Here is a 19,514-nt window from a genome sequence, read left to right on the forward strand (position 1 = left end):
TTTATTGCCCGCCCCACCATAATGTTACTATTTGGTGGCCTATAGACTACTCCTATCAATGACCTTTTTGCCTTACTGTTCCTGATTTCCACCCAAATGGATTCAACCTTATCCTCCATAGCACCGATGTCATCCCTCACTACTGCCCGGAAGTCATCCTTAAATAACAGAGCTACACCACCTCCCTTACCATCCACTCTATCCTTCCGAATAGTTTGATATCCTTGGATATATAACTCCCAGTCGTGACCATCCTTTAACCATGTTTCAGTAACAGCCACTAAACCATAGACATTCACAATGATTTGCACCATCAACTCACTTACCTTATTTCGAATACTACGAGCATTCATGTAAAGTACGCCTTATGTTGGCTTTTATATCTCCGTTTTGAATGTACCTGTACCAGTAACCGCTCCCAAGTTATTTTTCCTTTTAACTTTTCTCCTAATTTTCCTTATCGTAGAACCCATATCTTCATGTGACAACCTGCCGTGTCGCTTTCCATTTATGTTTTTACTTCCCGTTTTATTCCTTTTACTATTACTGGGCCTATTCACTGAGCTCTCCTCAGTCACTGTACCCTGCCCTTTTTGTTTTTTTACTATGGCTTCTCTGCGTTACACTTACTGCCTTTTGTTTCTGTCCCCGTTTTACTTCCCTCCGACTTTCTGCATCGGTTCCCATCCCCCTGCCACATTAGTTTAAACCCTCCCCAACAGCACTAGCAAACACCCTTTTCAATTTTTTGAAATTGTTTTCATTTTTTTAAATTTAGAGTACCCAATTCTTTTTTTTTGTCCAATAAAGGGGCAATTTAATGTGGCCAAACCACCCACCAAGCACATCTTTGGGTTATGGGGATGAGACCCACGCAGTCAAGGGGAGAATGTGCAAACTCCACACGGACAGTGACCCAGGGCCGGGATCGAACCCGGGTCCTCGGTGTTGTGAGACTGCAGTGCTAACCACTGCGCCACCATGCTGCCCAAGGAGAAAATTTTAAATGCAGTAAATTTTGCCTCCATGTGCAGGTGGAAAGGTCACCAATAGTAATAAAAAACAAAAGTTGGGTGTTCATGTTGAACTTTTATCTCCAACCTCAAGACTTAACTAACCAGACTTCCCAAGTTTTATTTATCAAAAGCAACCTGACTTGCACAGCCTTCCCTATCACCAACCTCACTGACTACATTGGCGACCCATTCCTCCAATGTTTCAAGTTTAACATTCTTGCGCTCATCTTTAAATCACTTTGACAACTTGCCGTTCTCTAGACTTGTCACATTTTCCAGTCATACAACCTGCCCACTTGAATCGTCCGTTCCTCCAATGCTGGCCTCCTCATTCCCTTCCCACCACATATGCAATATAGCTACTGTACTTCTTATACACACACATGGAAAGATTTGGCTCCAACTCCATCTGCAAGTTTCCTGATGACATAACCGTAGTGGGTCGGATTTCAAACAACAATGAGCCAGAGTACAAGAGGAAGGTAGAGAACTTAGTGGCATGGTGGCAACGATCTCTCCCTCAATGTCAGCAAAACTAAGGAGCTGACCATTGACTTCAGGAAGCGAAGTGTCGTACACACCCCTGGCTGCGCCAATGATACCAAGGTGGAGATGGGTGACAGCTTCAAATTTCTAGGTGTGCACATCACCAACAACCTGTCCTGGTCCGCCCACTTCAATGCTACGATCAAGAAGAGAGCACAGCAGCGGCTATACTTTCTCAGGAAACTAAGGAAATTGGCATGTCCACATTGACTCTTACCAATTTTTACAGTTGCACCATAGAAAGCATCCTATCTGGCTGCATCACAGCTTGGTATGGCAAATGCTCAGCCCAAGACCATAAGAAACTACAGAGAGTCCGGAACACAGCCCAGTCCATCACACGAACCCGGCTCCCATCCATTAACTATCTGCACTGCCCTCTGCCTTGTAATAATCATAATCAAAGACCCCTTCCATCCAGGTTATTCTCCCGTCCATCGGACAAAAGATACAAAAGTCTGAAAAAGTGCACTAACAGATTCAAAAACAGATCTCTCCATGCATCTTCTCGACTGTGTAGCACTGCACTCCTTATGCTTCACCCAATGTCTAGGTATTTATATTGTGTATTTATCGTATGTCCTATGTTTTTCATGCATTGAACGATTTGTCTGGACCATACGCACAACAATACTTTTCACTGTACTTCGTACACATGACGATAAATTTAAATCAAAAATGCCTATAGCTGTTAGGTCTCATGCTCTGGAATTCCATCCCTAGACCACTCAACCTCCCTTTCAGTCTTTAAAACCTTCCTTAAAAACAAAATCTGTCACCAATGTGGACAACCCTTTGGCTTGACAATCAATTTTGTCTGATTACATGCCTGGGGAAGTGCCATTTTCAATAAGAAAGGTGAAATGCAAATTCTTGATTCTTTCTATTAATTCATTAATGGATGTGGTCACTGCTGGCTAGGTCACAATTTGTTGCCCATCCCTAATTGCCCTTGGAAGATGGTGGTGAGCGCCTTCTTGAACAGCTGCATTCCATGTTGCGTAGGTACACCCACACTGCTGTTTGATCAGAAACGCAAGTGGACCAGCGATATTAATGCTGATTTGCGCAGAACAAGAAGCAATTAACCGCAATGTGTTCATGATCAGATTATCTGATTTAGTGATACAGGTTCAATATAAATTAGCTAGAATACCAGATAGAAATTAATTGTTTATCAACTTCTGCCATCTTTTCCACCAATCTGAGATGTTGGATGTCGGCTTTGGTTTAATGTCTCATCTGAAAGACAGTTCCGCACTCGCTCAGTACTACATTGTCAAAGAACACACAAAGAACATTACAGCACAGGTACAGGCCCTACGGCCCTCCAAACCTGCGCCGTCCATGCTGCCTGTCTGATCTAAAACCCCCGACCCATCCTATTAATGTTTTTGTAAAGACACCCTTTAGAACAAAGAACAAAAAAACAATACAGCACAGGAAGAGGCCCTCCAAGCCTGTACCGGTCATGATACCAACCTTTGCCAAAACTCTCAGCACTTCCTTGTGCCGTGTGCCTCAATACCCATTCTATCCAAGTGTTTGTCAAGGTGCCATTTGAACGCCGTTAATGTATCTGCTTCCACAACCTCTCCTGGCAACGCGTTCCAGGCACTCAACACCCTCTGCGTAAACAAATCTGCCTCGCACATCTCCTCTAAACTTTGCCCCACGGACCTTAAACCTATGCCCCCTGGTGATTGACCCCTCCACCCTGGGAAAGAGTGCCTGCCCATCAACCCAATCCGTGCTCCTCATAATCTTGTAGACCTCTATCAGGTCACCACTCAACCTTTTCTAATGACAACAGTCAGAGTCTATTGAACCTCTCCACATGGCTAACACCCTCTACACCAGGCAACATCCTGGTAAACCTCCTCTGCACCCTTTCCAAAGCCTTAAACCCGAAACACTTCTTCAGTGTTTCCCTCCCTACCCCCTCCTCTAACCAAAAAAACAACCGCTGTAAGGGTCAAGAGGAAGGCTCGAGGGCAGGTAGAAGTGGAAAGTTGAACCATGACGTCACAGCCTGCAGGTAAGGGATTGGCTGGTGACTGGTAAGTCGTTTTTATTTATTTTCTCTCAGGTGTTATTGTGCGGGGCGCAGAGGTTGCTGAGTGAGTGCTTGCTGAGAAGGGGAGTGAATAACAGGTAAGCTCTTTCTTTCTTTTTATTTTTATCTAGAGGGGATGACAGGGAAGGTAGTGCAATGTTCCTCCTGCAGAATGTTTGAGGTGAGGGACGCCGTCAGTGTCCCTGCTGATTTCATCTGTGGGAAGTGCACCCATCTCCAGCTCATCAGAAACTGCGTTAGGGAACTGGAGTTGGATGAACTTTGGATCATTCAGGAGGCAGAGTTGGTCATAGATAGAAGCTTCAGGGATGTAGTTACTCCGAAGAATAAAGATAGATGGGTGACGGTGAGAGGGGCTGGGAGGAAGCAGTCAGTACAGGGATCCCCTGTGGCCATTCCCCTTAGTAACAAGTATACCGCTTTGGATACTGTTGGGGGGGGGGACTTACCAGGGTTAAGCCATGGGGTACAGGTCTTTGGCGCAGAGTCTGTCCCTGTTTCTCAGAAGGGAAGGGGGGAGAGGAGTAGAGCATTAGTCATTGGAGACTCCATAGTTAGGGGGATAGGAGATTCTGTGGGAATGAGAGAGACTCACGGTTGGTGTGTTGCCTCCCAGGTGCCAGGGTGCGTGATGTCTCGGATCGTGTTTTCGGGATCCTTAAGGGGGAGGGGGAGCAGCCCCAAGTCGTGGTCCACATAGGTACCAACGATATAGGTAGGAAAAGGGATGTGGATGTAAGGCAGGAATTCAGGGAGCTAGGGTGGAAACTTAGATCTAGGACAAACAGAGTTATTATCTCTGGGTTGTTACCCGAGCCACGTGATAGCGAGACGAGGAATAGGGAGAGAGAAAGGAGTTGAACACGTGGCTACAGGGATAGTGCAGGAGGGAGGGTTTCAGATTTCTGGATAATTGGGGCTCATTCTGGGGTCGGTGGGACGTCTACAAAAGAGATAGTCTGCACCTGGACCAGAGGGGTACCAATATTCTGGGGGGGAAATTTGCGAATGCTCTTCGGGAGGGTTTAAACTAGTTCAGCAGGGGATTGGGAACCTGAATTGTAGCTCCAGTATACAGGAGGTTGAGAGTAGCGAGGTCTTGAGTAAGGTTTCAAAGTTGCAGGAGTGTACCGGCAGGCAGGAAGGTGGTTTAAAGTGTGTCTTCTTCAATGCCAGGCGCTTCCGGAATAAGGTGGGTGAACATGCGGCATGGGTTGGTACCTGGGACTTCGATGTTGTGGCCATTTCGGAGAATTGGATAGAGCAGGGACAGGAATGGTTGTTGCAGGTGCCGGGATTTAGATATTTCAGTAAGCTCAGGGAAGGTGGTAAAAGAGGAGGAGGGGTGGCATTGTTAGCCATGGACGGCGGCAGAAAGGACGTTTGATGAGGACTCGCCTACTGAGGTAGTATGAGCTGAGGTTAGAAACAGGAAAGGAGAGGTCACACTGTTAGGGGTTTTCTAAAGGCCTCCGAAAAGTTCCAGAGATGTAGAGGAGAGGATTGCAAAGATGATTCTGGCTAGGAGCGAAAGCAACAGGGTAGTTATTATGGGGGACTTTAACTTTCCAAATATTGACTGGAAACGCTATAGTTCGAGTACATTAGATGGGTCCGTTTTTGTCCCATGTGTGCAGGAGGGATTCCTGACACAGTATGTAGATAGGCCAACGAGAGGCGAGGCCATATTGGATTTGGTACTGGGTAATGAACCAGGGCAGGTGTTAGATTTGGAGGTAGGTGAGCACTTTGGTGATAGTGACCACAATTCGATTACGTTTACTTTAGTGATGGAAAGGGATAGGTAGGGGCAAGAGTTATATCTGGGGGAAGGGCAATTATGATGCAATGAGGCAAGACTTAGGATACATCGGATGGAGAGGAAAACTGCAGGGGATGGGCACAATGGAAATGTGGAGCTAGTTCAAGGAACAGCTACTGCGTGTCCTTGATAAATATGTACCTGTCAGGCAGGGAGGAAGTGGTCGAGTGAGGGAACCGTGGTTACTAAAGCAGTCGAAACACTTTTCAAGAGGAAGAAGAAGACTTATGTAAAGATGAGACATGAAGGTTCAGTTAGGGCGCTGGAGAGTTACAAGTTGCTAGGAAGGACCTAAAGAGAGAGATAAGAAGAGCCAGGAGGAGACATGAAAAGTCTTTGGCAGGTAGGATCAAGGATAACCCTAAAGCTTTCTATAGATATGTCAGGAATAAAAGAATGACTAGGGTAAGAGTAGGGCCAGTCAAGGACAGTAGTGGGAAGTTGTGCTTGGAGTCCGAGGAGATAGGAGAGGTGCTAAATGAATTTTTTTCGTCAGTATTCACACAGGAAAAAGACAATGTTGTCGAGGAGCATACTGAGATTCAGGCTACTAGACTAGAAGGGCTTGAGGTTCATAAGGAATTGTTAGCAATTCTGGAAAGTGTGAAAATAGATAAGTCACCTGGGCCGGATGGGATTTATCCTAGGGTTCTCTGGGAAGCTACAGAGGAGATTGCTGAGCCTTTGGCCTTGATCTTTAAGTCATCTTTGTCTACAGGAATAGTGCCAGAAGACTGGAAGATAGCAAATGTTGTTCCCTTGTTCAAGAAGGGGAGTAGAGACAACCCCGGTAACTATAGACCAGTGAGCCTTACTTCTGTTGTGGGCAAAATCTTGGAAAGGTTTATAAGAGATAGGATGTCTAATCATCTGGAAAGGAATAATTTGATTAGAGATAGTCAACACGGTTTTGTGAAGGGTAGGTCGTGCCTCACAAACCTTATGGAGTTCTTTGAGAAGGTGACCAAACAGGTGGATGAGGGTAAAGCAGTTGATGTGTATATGGATTTCAGTAAAGCGTTTGCTAAGGTTCCCCACGATGGGCTACTGCAGAAAATACAGAGGCATGGGATGAATGGGGTGATTTAGCAGTTTGGATCAGAAATTGGCTAGCTGGAAGAAGACAAAGGGTGGTGGTTGATGGGAAATGTTCAGACTGGAGTCCAGTTACTAGTGGTGTACCACAAGGATCTGTTTTGGGGCCACTGCTGTTTGTCATTTTTATAAATGACCTGGAGGAGGGCGTAGAAGGATGGGTGAGTAAATTTGCAGATGACATTAAAGTCAGTGGAGTTGTGGACAGTGCGGAAGGATGTTACAAGTTACAGAGGGACATAGATAAGCTGCAACGCTGGGCTGAGAGGTGGCAAATGGAGTTTAATGCAGAAAAGTGTGAGGTGATTCATTTTGGAAGGAATAACAGGAAGACAGAGTACTGGGCTAATGGTAAGATTCTTGGCAGTGTGGATGAGCAGAGAGATCTCGGTGTCCATGTACATAGATCCCTGAAACCTGCACCCAGGTTGAGAGGGTTGTTAAGAAGGCATACGGTGTGTTAGCTTTCATTGGTAGAGGGATTGAGTTTAGGAGCCATGAGGTCATGTTGCAGCTATACAACACTCTGATGCGGCCGCATTTGGAGTATTGCGTGCAAGTCTGGTCGCCGCATTATAGGAAGGATGTGGAAGCATTGGAAAGGGTGCAGAGGAGATTTACCAGAATGTTGCCTGGTATGGAGGGAAGATATTATAAGGATTGGCTGAGGGACTTGAGGCTGTTTTCATTAAAGAGAAGAAGGATAAGAGGTGACTTAATTAAGGCATAAAAGATGATCAGAGGATTGGCTAGGGTGGACAGTGAGAGCCTTTTTCCTCGGATGGTGATGTCTAGCACGAGGGGACAAACCTTTAAATTGAGGGGAGATAGATATAAGTCAGATGTCAGAGGTAGGTTCTTTACTCAGAGAGTAGTAAGGGCGTGGAATGCCCTGCCTGCAACAGTAGTGGACTCGCCAACACTAAGGACATTCAAATGGTCATTGGATAGACATATGGACAATAAGGGAATAGTGTAGATGGGCTTTAGAGTGGTTTCACAGGTCGGCGCAACATCGAGGGTCGAAGGGCCTGTACTGCGCTGTAATGTTCTATGTTCCATGTTCCATGTTCTACACATCCTTTTGGTAGTGTGGCGACCAAAGCTGTGCGCAATATTCCAAATGCAGCCTTACCAAGGTTCTATACAACTGGAGCATGACTTGCCAGTTTTTATACTCAATGCCCCGTCCAATGAAGGCAAGCATTCTTGATTAACTTGTCCACTTGTGTTGCCACCTTTAAAGATCTGTGGACCTGCACTCCCAGATCTCTCTGACTTTCTATATTCCTAAGAGTTTTACCATTTACGGTATATTTCCCCTCTATGTTAGACCTACCAAAATACATTAACTCACATTTGTCCGGATTAAACTCCATTTGCCATTTCTCTGCCCAAGTCTCCAACTTATCTAGGTCTACTGCTGAGAGGGATCAGTTAGCTCAGTTGGCTGGGCAGTTGATTCATGATGCAGTGCCACCAACAGTGTTGGTTCAATTCCTGTACCAGTTGAGGTTATTCAGAGAACAGTACAGTACAGAACAAGCCTTTCGGCCCTCGATGTTGTGTCGAGCCTTGTCCGAAACCAAGAGCAAGCTATCCCACTCCCTGTCATTCTGGTGTGCTCCATGTGCCTATCCAATAATCGCTTGAAAGTTCCTAAAGTGTCCGATTCCACTATCACAGCAGGCAGTCCATTCCACACCCTAACCACTCTCTGAGTAAAGAACTTATCTCGGACATCCCTCCTATATCTCCCACCCTGAACTTTATAGTTATGCCCCCTTGTAACAGCTACATCCACCTGAGGAAATAGTCTCTGAACGTCCACTCTATCCCCCTCATCATCTTATAAACCTCTATTAAGTCGCCTGTCATCTTCCTCCGCTCCAAAGAGAAAAGCCCTAGCTCCCTCAACCTTTCCTCACAAGACCAATCCTGCAAACCAGGCAGCATCCTGGTAAATCTCCTTTGCGCCCTTTCCAATGCTTCCACATCCTTCCTATAGTGAGATGACCAGAACTGCACACAATGCTCCAAATGTGGTCTCACCAGGGTCATGTACAGTTGCAGCATAACCCTACAGCTCTTAAACTGTCCTCCTGTTAATAAACACTAACACATTATAGGTCTTCTTCATGGCTCTATCCACTTGAGTGGCAACCTTCAGAGATCTGTGGACATGAACCCCAAGATCTCTCTGCTCCTTCACATTCCTCAGAACCCTGTCGTTGACCCGGTAATCCTCATTCAAATTTTTCCTACCAAAATGAATCACCTCGCACTTATCAGGGTTAAACTCCATCTGCCATTTATTAGCCCAGCTCTGCATCCTATCAATGTCTCTTTGCAGCCTACAACAGCCCTCCACCTCATCCACTACTCCACCAATCTTGGTGTCATCAGCAAATTTACTGACTCACCTTTCAGCCCCCTCCTCCAAGTCATTGATAAAAATCACAAATAGCAGAGGACCCAGCACTGATCCCTGTGGTACACCGCTGGTAACTGATCTCCAGTCTGAAAATTTTCCATCCACCACCACCTCTGTCTTCTATGTGATAGCTAGTTACTTATCCAATTGGCCAAATTTCCCTCTATCCCACACCTCCTTACTTTCTTCATGAGCCAACCATTGGGAACCTTATCAAACGCCTTACTAAAATCCTGTATACGACATCAACTGCTCTACCTTCATCTCCACACTTAGTTACCTCCTCAAAGAATTCAATCAAATTTGCGAGGCAAAATTCACGAAGGCCTTCTCAAACTCGCTCCTGATGAGCCTCAGGTTAAAGCACCACCAGTCAGTACTCAAAGGGGAGAGCAGCCTCTGGTTCTTTGGGACTGGTGCGACATTTGCATTGAGAAGTGTTGGCATAGATTATGGGTTCTTGTCTCTTGGAGTGGGCTTGAACCTACAACCTAATTCAAAAGAACTAACAACAGAGCAATAATTGAGGAAATGAGAAGATAAAACCATTGTAGAGTGTAAGAATGCTGGAATGAATACAGGCGGATAGGAGTATGGAGAGCTGGTGGTTTAGTTGAGATGAAAGGATTTATTGTTGTCAGCTATAATTTTAACTGTTCTTTTCGCAGAGTCTCCCAAGTATTCAGCCATTTCTGGCTGGTCGTCTGGTCTGGTTCAGATGTTCCAAGATAGTCTGTCTTCAGTTGGCAATGACAAGTTGGCTGTTACCCACCTCCTCCAAGACAACATGACCAAGGGTACGTGTTGGGCTTGTGAATGTTATCGGTTATGTCACACTCAAATTACCTTGTTATGACCACGTGAGGAGTGAAACAACTCCCTTATTCTCCCATTCCAGGTCTGACGGTAACATGGTTTTTCTTTTGTGAATTTGGAGCTGATGTGCTTTGCCAATGCTTCAGGCATCCCACTAATTGCATGTTCAGTTTGTAAAGATTGTCAGTTTGTAAAGTCAGGCAGGCTTTCTTAAGTTAAACGAAGATCTGGACAGGTTTACCCAGCGTTTTCTGTGTTTATTTCAGGGGTGGGATTCTCAGAGCCTCCACGCCGAAATCGCGATCGGCGCAGGGGCGGAAGATGGGCGTCAGACCCGAAATCCGGCGCGACGGCGTCCCACAATTCACGTGCACGGTCTACGCGGGTCGGGGCCCATTGACAGAAGCCCCCGCAGTGATTCTCCAAATGTGACTGGCCGAGTTCCCAACGGCGTGGGTTTCTCATGATCCCACCAATTGAGAACTCAGCTAGCGGCTTTGGACTCAGTCCGCGTCCGCCCTGGTAGGGGGAGGGCCTCACAGACAGCCAGGCTATCGATCGGGGGCCACCGATCCACAGCTAATCTGCAGATTTTTGTCTCTTCTCAGCTAGCTTAAGGGGGTGCCGATCTGCGCCGCCGCCATGCGCAGACCCCCGATCAGAAGTGCAGGGCCCCGTATCGGCAGCCGGAGCTGCTCCGGGGCCCTGCTAGCCCCCCCAGGTCGCAGAATCACTCTGGGCTTCCTTCAGGAACGTCCAAAGTGAATCGCCCACGTTTTGACACTGGAGTGGTGACATTGCCCCATTATTGGAGAATCCCGCCCCAGGCTTCCCACATCCAGTATTTTGGTTGCAAGGTTAGTTTAATTATGTGGTTAATTTGATTGAATTACTTTGTGGTTAGTCAGGTTGGGTCCCAGGTTATGCTGTTGGGCATTTGTTTGCTTGTTAACTTAGCTATTCGATTTCTTCATTGTAGTTACTGTAGTTGGTTTTTAGAACATTAGAACATTACAGCGCAGTACAGGTCCTTCGGCCCTCGATGGTGCGGCGACCTGTGAAACCAATCTAAAGCCCTATTCCATTATCATCCATATGTGTATCCAATGACCATTTAAATGCCCTTAATGTTGCCAAGTCCACTACTGTTGCAGGCCTCCCTCTGACATCTGTCCTGAACTTTAATTTAAGGAATCTTAACCTGTCGAACTACGCCAAGTTTGGGGGAAACTTAGTTGATGAATCAAGTCCTGGCGCAATACAACAAGTTGTAAGATTTGTAATATTTGTAGACTGTGTTAAGTAGTTCGATTCCTTGTATTATTCGACTGTGTATAGTTGAAGGAATTTATATCATCTCTGCTATTCGGTTATCAGTAGCACTTTGCGAATACTGGAACTCAGCAGAAATTTGCAGTATAAACTCCTCAGGTGCCAAAAAGAATTGTTTTATTTGTAGTCGCTTGATTACAATTTGAAAGTCATTTGAAAGGCAATTCGTAGACAATTCGAAGCTTTCAGAGAATTACAGACATTATCTTTCTTTGCTTAGGCAGACAGCTCGAAAGTAACTTTTAAAAGGTCAAAGTCTGGCAATGAAACATGAAAAGAGAGAGAAAGCTAATCTTCAGCTAAACTCAAACTCAAAGTCAAAAGTGGACTAACATCACTGACACATACTGTTAGGCTGACAGAACCCCCAAAGACAATTACCTAAAAACTAAACACTAAAACAAAACTGGAGACTAGAATCAAAGGCAAAAACTGACTAAACTAACAGAAAGACAACACAGCACAACACACCTTCAAAGACAATAAAACCACAGACAACACACGAAAAACTAAACCTAACCTAAAATGGCCGGGAGAAACTTTTCAGTTATACACTTTCATATCTGTCTTAAGTCGTCTAATTACACCCCAATATAATCCTAATTGGTTTGGGTTAGACTCAAACACATTTGATTTGATGGCAAGCCGTCCATCTTCAATGTGCAACATCAGCTTTTCTGACCTAGCTGTTATCTGCATTGTGAACAATGGTGCCTTCATGTTGCTGTGTATTCAATCCCTTGACCTTGACAATCAGCACAAGACAGTGTCAAATTATCTTGCAACTGTGCTGTTTTAATGTCACACTGTCTTTGAAAATATGCATTTGCCAGAACAACGGACTTCAGTAAAAGTGAATTATGCTGTATAAATGGGTATTAAAACTGGGGCTCAATATTTATGCTTAAACAGCTATCTTTTACCTATACTAGTTGTATTCGAAATACCTGGCTTCTACAGTCGGCCCTTTGATAAATCGAAAAATTGAGATATATCAGAAAAGATTAAAATACATCATTAATGCGATAGGATAGGTAAAAGCGCAAAGAATCATTGCAGTTTTAAACAATAAAATGGAATTAACATTGCAACAGGCATTTCAAAATAATAATTATAATTAATAAATTAATCAAATTTGATCACATTGGTAATTAATAATAACTTCATGTAAAATTATTATACAATAAAAGTTGAACATATGATCTAGTAATAAATGGTAAAATGATTATCAAAATGGACATCCTCTGGATTATACACAAAAGCTTGTTGAAAGGGTTAATTTTCTTACAGAGACAAAAAGAGGCATATAGCTTGGAATGATGCCATTCGCATCTTTAAACTTTTTTTTTGTCACTCAAATGGACTGGGAGTAAAAGTTGGAATGCTGCCAAATTCCCGTTATCAAATTTCTTTGAACAACCTGTTCTTTTGGCTTTTAATCAAAGATTGTTGGTTTTTTTTTTAAACCAGCTTCCACATTGTTTGAAGTTTTAATTTCCAGGCTAATTCCAAACATTTATTTTAAAATATCAAATACAATAACTTATTAAATATATAACTGAACCAATCTTGTGCTGTATCTTGATTTTCTGTAGATGAATTTGTCGATTCTGTTAAAGGAAACACAGCTAACAAGATATGTTAATTTCTTTAAATTAATACAGCAACGTTCAGAATAATGACAGTTTTCTTAAGTTGACAGTTCTTGGCAACGTTTTAGCGATACATTGAGGGTTCTTTAGCTGCTTTGATGGCAGTCGTTCTCTTCTGAGTAAGTTCCCTTTCTCGTTTGGAAATTTTCTGTCCCAAGTAAACATCTTTCTGGGCAATTTGTGCTTTGTGAAAGCTAGCTTTGTGACTGTAGTACTGAGGTGGTTCAAGACCACCCGTAAGTCTTTGTCATGATCATCTTTATTGATAGAGGTTATCAGAACATCATCTTCATATTGGAAGGCCGAACAGGCAGTTGCCTGAGATGATTCTGTAAAGCCATGTGGTAAACAGTTGGGCTATTATGATACTGTTGTTGATTAACTGTAAAAGCAAACCATGGTTGTAGTTGCTTAGCCAGTGTTGCTGACCAGAAGCCATACTGGGTGTGTCTTGTTGGTACGTGTTACATGGTTGACCACGAGGTGGAGGTGTATTGTAGTGAACATTGTCTACTTCATTATCATCTCTTGAATCCATCCGTTGTTTTTAGCATTTTGCCATCCAGTGTCCTACTCTACCACAGGAAAGACATTGTGGTATTTTCTTACGTGATTTTAATGGAGCAAGGGTACATGTTTGTTCTAGCGCTGGTGGTGAAATTGTAGTTACTGCTGATATTCCTGCAGGTGCTGCAACAGCCGCCGCTGGAGCAGCAGGTAACATGGGCTGGATTTGAGCAATAGGCTGCATTTGAGCAGCTGCAGTGTGAAACCACGATCTATCTGATTGTGCAAACCACGATCTATCTGAATGCATCGGTCAACTATGTCTCGGTATGTGCCAGCTGTGGCCCAAGCTGGTAAAACCAAATTCAAGGCAGCAGAAACTCCAGGTTTAACACCGGCTATAAAAGCCGTTTTTAATGGACTTAAAGTGCTTGCATCCCATGTGTCATTTTCCTGGTCGAGTGTCATCCCTGAATATTCCATCCAAGTACGTAAAAATCTTTCCTCAAAATCCTGAATATCTTCATTCTTTTTTTGAAAGCAAGCTGTGATCTTAGACCAATTGGTCCTCGGGGGGCGAAATTGTAACAGCCAATTCTTGATTGTTAGCCAACCAGCTTCTAAATTTTGCAAATCGTCTCCAAGGGCAACTTCTACTTCATTTCTAAGGGTTGAACTTATACCTAGCATGATAGTCAGAATTTGTACTCCATCAAATGGGTGGAGACTGTAAATGGCTTGTAATCTGTGAATTCCATCCCATGTGGTCTTACCACCCTTTTTAGGGTGTGGAAGACCCTTGGACCATTCGTCAATTTTAGAAGGATCAATTTGTTCAGGAACCCATTGGTGGTCAAATATGTTTCTAGTGATAGTTTCACCATCTTCTTCTATTTTTTTGCTTCCAACTCTAACCCGTTTGCGTTTTAAAGGGGCTAGTCGAATTGCTTTAGTATTTTGTATTGTAGGAACACTATCTTCGTCTGATTCATCCGACAGAGAAAATGATTTATGTTTAACAATTGATCTTGGCTGTGCAATTGCCGATTGTGCCACTAGGTGGGTGGCTTGGACTGCTTTCTGAGTTTGTTCAATCTTTTGTACAGAAAGCATGTTTGTCAAAGAATTGCAATGTTCAGTCACGCTGGTTATATTTCTTTCTAAAACACATCTTTCTTTCACTAACTTGCAATTTTCAAGTTCAATTCGCTCAGTTTTTAATTGCAATTGTCGGTATTTTGACTCCACTTCAAAGACTTGATTTTGGAATTCTGTTATTTGAAAAGATAACTGTTGGAGTTCAGAGGTTTTGTTTTGCAAATCTGTTTTAATTTCATCATAATGCTCAAGTTTGGATTTTGCAACTCGTAAATCTGTTTTAATTTCATCATAATGCTCAAGTTTGGATTTTGCAACTTGCAAATCTGTTTTAATTTCATCAGAATGCTCAAGTTTGGATTTTGCATCTTGCAAATCTGTTTCAAGTTTGGATTTTGTATCTTGTAATTCTGTTTTAATTTCATCAAAATGCTCAAGTTTGGATTTTGCAACTTGCGAATCTGTTTTAATTTCATCATAATGCTCAAGTTTGGATTTTGCATCTTGCAAATCTGTTTTGATTTCATCATAATGCTCAAGTTTGGATTTTGCAACTTGCAAATCTGTTTTAATTTCATCAGAATGCTCAAGTTTGGATTTTGCAACTTGCAATTCTGTTTCAAGTTTAGATTTTGCATCTTGCAATTCTGTTTTAATTTCATCATAATGCTCAAGTTTGGATTTTGCAACTTGCAAATCTGTTTTAATTTCATCAGAATGCTCAAGTTTGGATTTTGCATCTTGCAAATCTGTTTCAAGTTTGGATTTTGCATCTTGCAATTCTTCAACAACTGCAATTAGTTGCCTTTTAGTAGACCTATACTCATCATCACTTCGTTCAGTATTTAATTGCAGCTGTTGGTATTTTGACTCCATTTTAAAAACTTGATTTTGGAATTCTGTCTCCACTTTAAAAACTTGATTTTGAAATTCTGCGATTTGAACATTTAACTGCTGGAGTTCAGAGGTTTTATTTTGCAAATCTGTTCTAATTTCATCATAATGCTCAAGTTTGGATTTTGCAACTTGCAAATCTGTTTTAATTTCATCAGAATGCTCAAGTTTGGATTTTGCATCTTGCAAATCTGTTTCAAGTTTGGATTTTGTATCTTGTAATTCTGTTTTAATTTCATCAAAATGCTCAAGTTTGGATTTTGCAACTTGCAAATCTGTTTTAATTTCATCATAATGCTCAAGTTTGGATTTTGCATCTTGCAAATCTGTTTTGATTTCATCATAATGCTCAAGTTTGGATTTTGCAACTTGCAAATCTGTTTTAATTTCATCAGAATGCTCAAGTTTGGATTTTGCATCTTGCAATTCTGTTTCAAGTTTAGATTTTGCATCTTGCAATTCTGTTTTAATTTCATCATAATGCTCAAGTTTGGATTTTGCAACTTGCAAATCTGTTTCAAGTTTGGATTTTGCAACTCGTAAATCTGTTTTAATTTCATCATAATGCTCAAGTTTGGATTTTGCAACTTGCAAATCTGTTTTAATTTCATCAGAATGCTCAAGTTTGGATTTTGCATCTTGCAAATCTGTTTCAAGTTTGGATTTTGTATCTTGTAATTCTGTTTTAATTTCATCAAAATGCTCAAGTTTGGATTTTGCAACTTGCAAATCTGTTTTAATTTCATCATAATGCTCAAGTTTGGATTTTGCATCTTGCAAATCTGTTTTGATTTCATCATAATGCTCAAGTTTGGATTTTGCAACTTGCAAATCTGTTTTAATTTCATCAGAATGCTCAAGTTTGGATTTTGCAACTTGCAATTCTGTTTCAAGTTTAGATTTTGCATCTTGCAATTCTGTTTTAATTTCATCATAATGCTCAAGTTTGGATTTTGCAACTTGCAAATCTGTTTTAATTTCATCAGAATGCTCAAGTTTGGATTTTGCATCTTGCAAATCTGTTTCAAGTTTGGATTTTGCATCTTGCAATTCTTCAACAACTGCAATTAGTTGCCTTTTAGTAGACCTATACTCATCATCACTTCGTTCAGTATTTAATTGCAGCTGTTGGTATTTTGACTCCATTTTAAAAACTTGATTTTGGAATTCTGTCTCCACTTTAAAAACTTGATTTTGAAATTCTGCGATTTGAACATTTAACTGCTGGAGTTCAGAGGTTTTATTTTGCAAATCTGTTCTAATTTCATCATAATGCTCAAGTTTGGATTTTGCAACTTGCAAATCTGTTTTAATTTCATCAGAATGCTCAAGTTTGGATTTTGCATCTTGCAAATCTGTTTCAAGTTTGGATTTTGTATCTTGTAATTCTGTTTTAATTTCATCAAAATGCTCAAGTTTGGATTTTGCAACTTGCAAATCTGTTTTAATTTCATCATAATGCTCAAGTTTGGATTTTGCATCTTGCAAATCTGTTTTGATTTCATCATAATGCTCAAGTTTGGATTTTGCAACTTGCAAATCTGTTTTAATTTCATCAGAATGCTCAAGTTTGGATTTTGCATCTTGCAATTCTGTTTCAAGTTTAGATTTTGCATCTTGCAATTCTGTTTTAATTTCATCATAATGCTCAAGTTTGGATTTTGCAACTTGCAAATCTGTTTCAAGTTTGGATTTTGCATCTTGCAATTCTGTTTTAATTTCATCATAATGCTCAAGTTTGGATTTTGCAACTTGCAAATCTGTTTTAATTTCATCAGAATGCTCAAGTTTGGATTTTGCAACTTGCAAATCTGTTTTAATTTCATCAGAATGCTCAAGTTTGGATTTTGCATCTTGCAAATCTGTTTCAAGTTTGGATTTTGCATCTTGCAATTCTTCAACAACTGCAATTAGTTGCCTTTTAGTAGACCTATACTCATCATCACTTCGTTCAGTATTTAATTGCAGCTGTTGGTATTTTGACTCCATTTTAAAAACTTGATTTTGGAATTCTGTCTCCACTTTAAAAACTTGATTTTGAAATTCTGCGATTTGAACATTTAACTGCTGGAGTTCAGAGGTTTTATTTTGCAAATCTGTTCTAATTTCATCATAATGCTCAAGTTTGGATTTTGCATCTTGCAAATCTTCAAGAACTGCACTTAGTTGGTCTTTAGTGGACTGAAGCTGATGATCACTTTTATTTTTAACAATGATCTCTTGCTGACTGTGTATCTGTCCCGTAATTACCAGGGACCATTTTACACGTTCTGCACCGTGTAATCGTGTGCATTTTCCCCATGCTCTCTTGATATTATTGAAGGACCACTGTCCTCTGGGGATATCATACTTTGATTCAATTTTTTTTGAGGTTTCACATAGGTTAAAATGTCTACGAGTGAAAGATCTACAATCCCCCAACATATCTTCAACAGAAACATCTGGTATTCCAGCACCCCCCTTGGATGTAGTGGGGAGTAATTTTCTGTCTGCTAAAGGCTCTGAATCTACACTTTGAATTGGATCAGCCATAACTTTTCTTGATCGCTGACTGCCGTTTTATTTTAGTTACTGCAGTGACTAATCTTCCAGTCACGTCTGATAGTCTGACCGACTGGCACTTGATTTATTTAACACAGTCTATAAAAAAAATGTTATTTTCAAGGGTCGAAGTACTGATTGATGCGGCTTTAAGACTTTTAATGGGTGAAAACGATATTTCTTACCCTAGTCTAGCCGTGGGTTCCGGCTGTCTTCTGGGCCTCCTCCGATTATCTCCGAAGCTTCCCGCAGGTTCCCGACCTCCTCCGATTATCTTCGAAGCTTTCCGTCGTCACCTGGGTCTCCGAAGGTCGTCCTCAGTACTCCCCCCTTCTGCCTGACTACGCCAATTAAAGGAAACTTTAATTTAAGGAATCTTAACCTGTCGAACTACGCCAAGTTTGGGGGAAACTTAGTTGATGAATCAAGTCCTGGCGCAATACAACAAGTTGTAAGATTTGTAATATTTGTAGACTGTGTTAAGTAGTTCGATTCCTTGTATTATTCGACTGTGTATAGTTGAAGGAATTTATATCATCTCTGCTATTCGGTTATCAGTAGCACTTTGCGAATACTGGAACTCAGCAGAAATTTGCAGTATAAACTCCTCAGGTGCCAAAAAGAATTGTTTTATTTGTAGTCGCTTGATTACAATTTGAAAGTCATTTAAAAGGCAATTCGTAGACAATTCGAAGCTTTCAGAGAATTACAGACATTATCTTTCTTTGCTTAGGCAGACAGCTCGAAAGTAACTTTTAAAAGGTCAAAGTCTGGCAATGAAACATGAAAAGAGAGAGAAAGCTAATCTTCAGCTAAACTCAAACTCAAAGTCAAAAGTGGACTAACATCACTGACACAGACTGTTAGGCTGACAGAACCCCCAAAGACAATTACCTAAAAACTAAACACTAAAACAAAACTGGAGACTAGAATCAAAGGCAAAAACTGACTAAACTAACAGAAAGACAACACAGCACAACACACCTTCAAAGACAATAAAACCACAGACAACACACGAAAAACTAAACCTAACCTAAAATGGCCGGGAGAAACTTTTCAGTTATACACTTTCATATCTGTCTTAAGTCGTCTAATTACACCCCAATATAATCCTAATTGGTTTGGGTTAGACTCAAACACATTTGATTTGATGGCAAGCCGTCCATCTTCAATGTGCAACATCAGCTTTTCTGACCTAGCTGTTATCTGCATTGTGAACAATGGTGCCTTCATGTTGCTGTGTATTCATTCCCTTGACCTTGACAATTAGCACAAGACAGTGTCAAATTATCTTGCAACTGTGCTGTTTTAATGTCACACTGTCTTTGAAAATATGCATTTGCCAGAACAACGGACTTCAGTAAAAGTGAATTATGCTGTATAAATGGGTATTAAAACTGGGGCTCAACATTTATGCTTAAACAGCTATCCTTTACCTATACTAGTTGTATTCGAAATACCTGGCTTCTACACCAATCTAAAGCCCTATTCCATTATCATCCATATGTGTATCCAATGACCATTTAAATGCCCTTAATGTTGCCAAGTCCACTACTGTTGCAGGCCTCCCTCTGACATCTGTCCTATATCTATGTCCCCTCAATTTAAAGCTATGTCCCCTCGTGCTAGCCATCACCATCCGAGGAAAAAGGCTCTCACTGTCCACCCTATCTAATCCTCTTTG

At 41.6% G+C, this 19,514-nt stretch overlaps 1 protein-coding gene across 2 annotated transcripts in view; it reads left to right on the plus strand.

Annotated features, from left to right (window-relative positions):
* Positions 1-19,514, plus strand: part of LOC140406733 (5-aminolevulinate synthase, erythroid-specific, mitochondrial-like) — a 64,175-nt gene that overhangs the window by 14,113 nt on the left and 30,548 nt on the right. For both annotated transcript variants that reach the window (XM_072494680.1, XM_072494679.1), the window contains exon 3: positions 9,659-9,787. In XM_072494680.1, coding sequence (XP_072350781.1) covers positions 9,659-9,787 — 129 coding nt within the window. The remainder of the gene's footprint in view (positions 1-9,658; positions 9,788-19,514) is intronic.

Source organism: Scyliorhinus torazame, unplaced genomic scaffold (assembly GCF_047496885.1).
Source record: "Scyliorhinus torazame isolate Kashiwa2021f unplaced genomic scaffold, sScyTor2.1 scaffold_824, whole genome shotgun sequence".
Classification (NCBI taxonomy): Eukaryota; Metazoa; Chordata; class Chondrichthyes; order Carcharhiniformes; family Scyliorhinidae; genus Scyliorhinus; species Scyliorhinus torazame.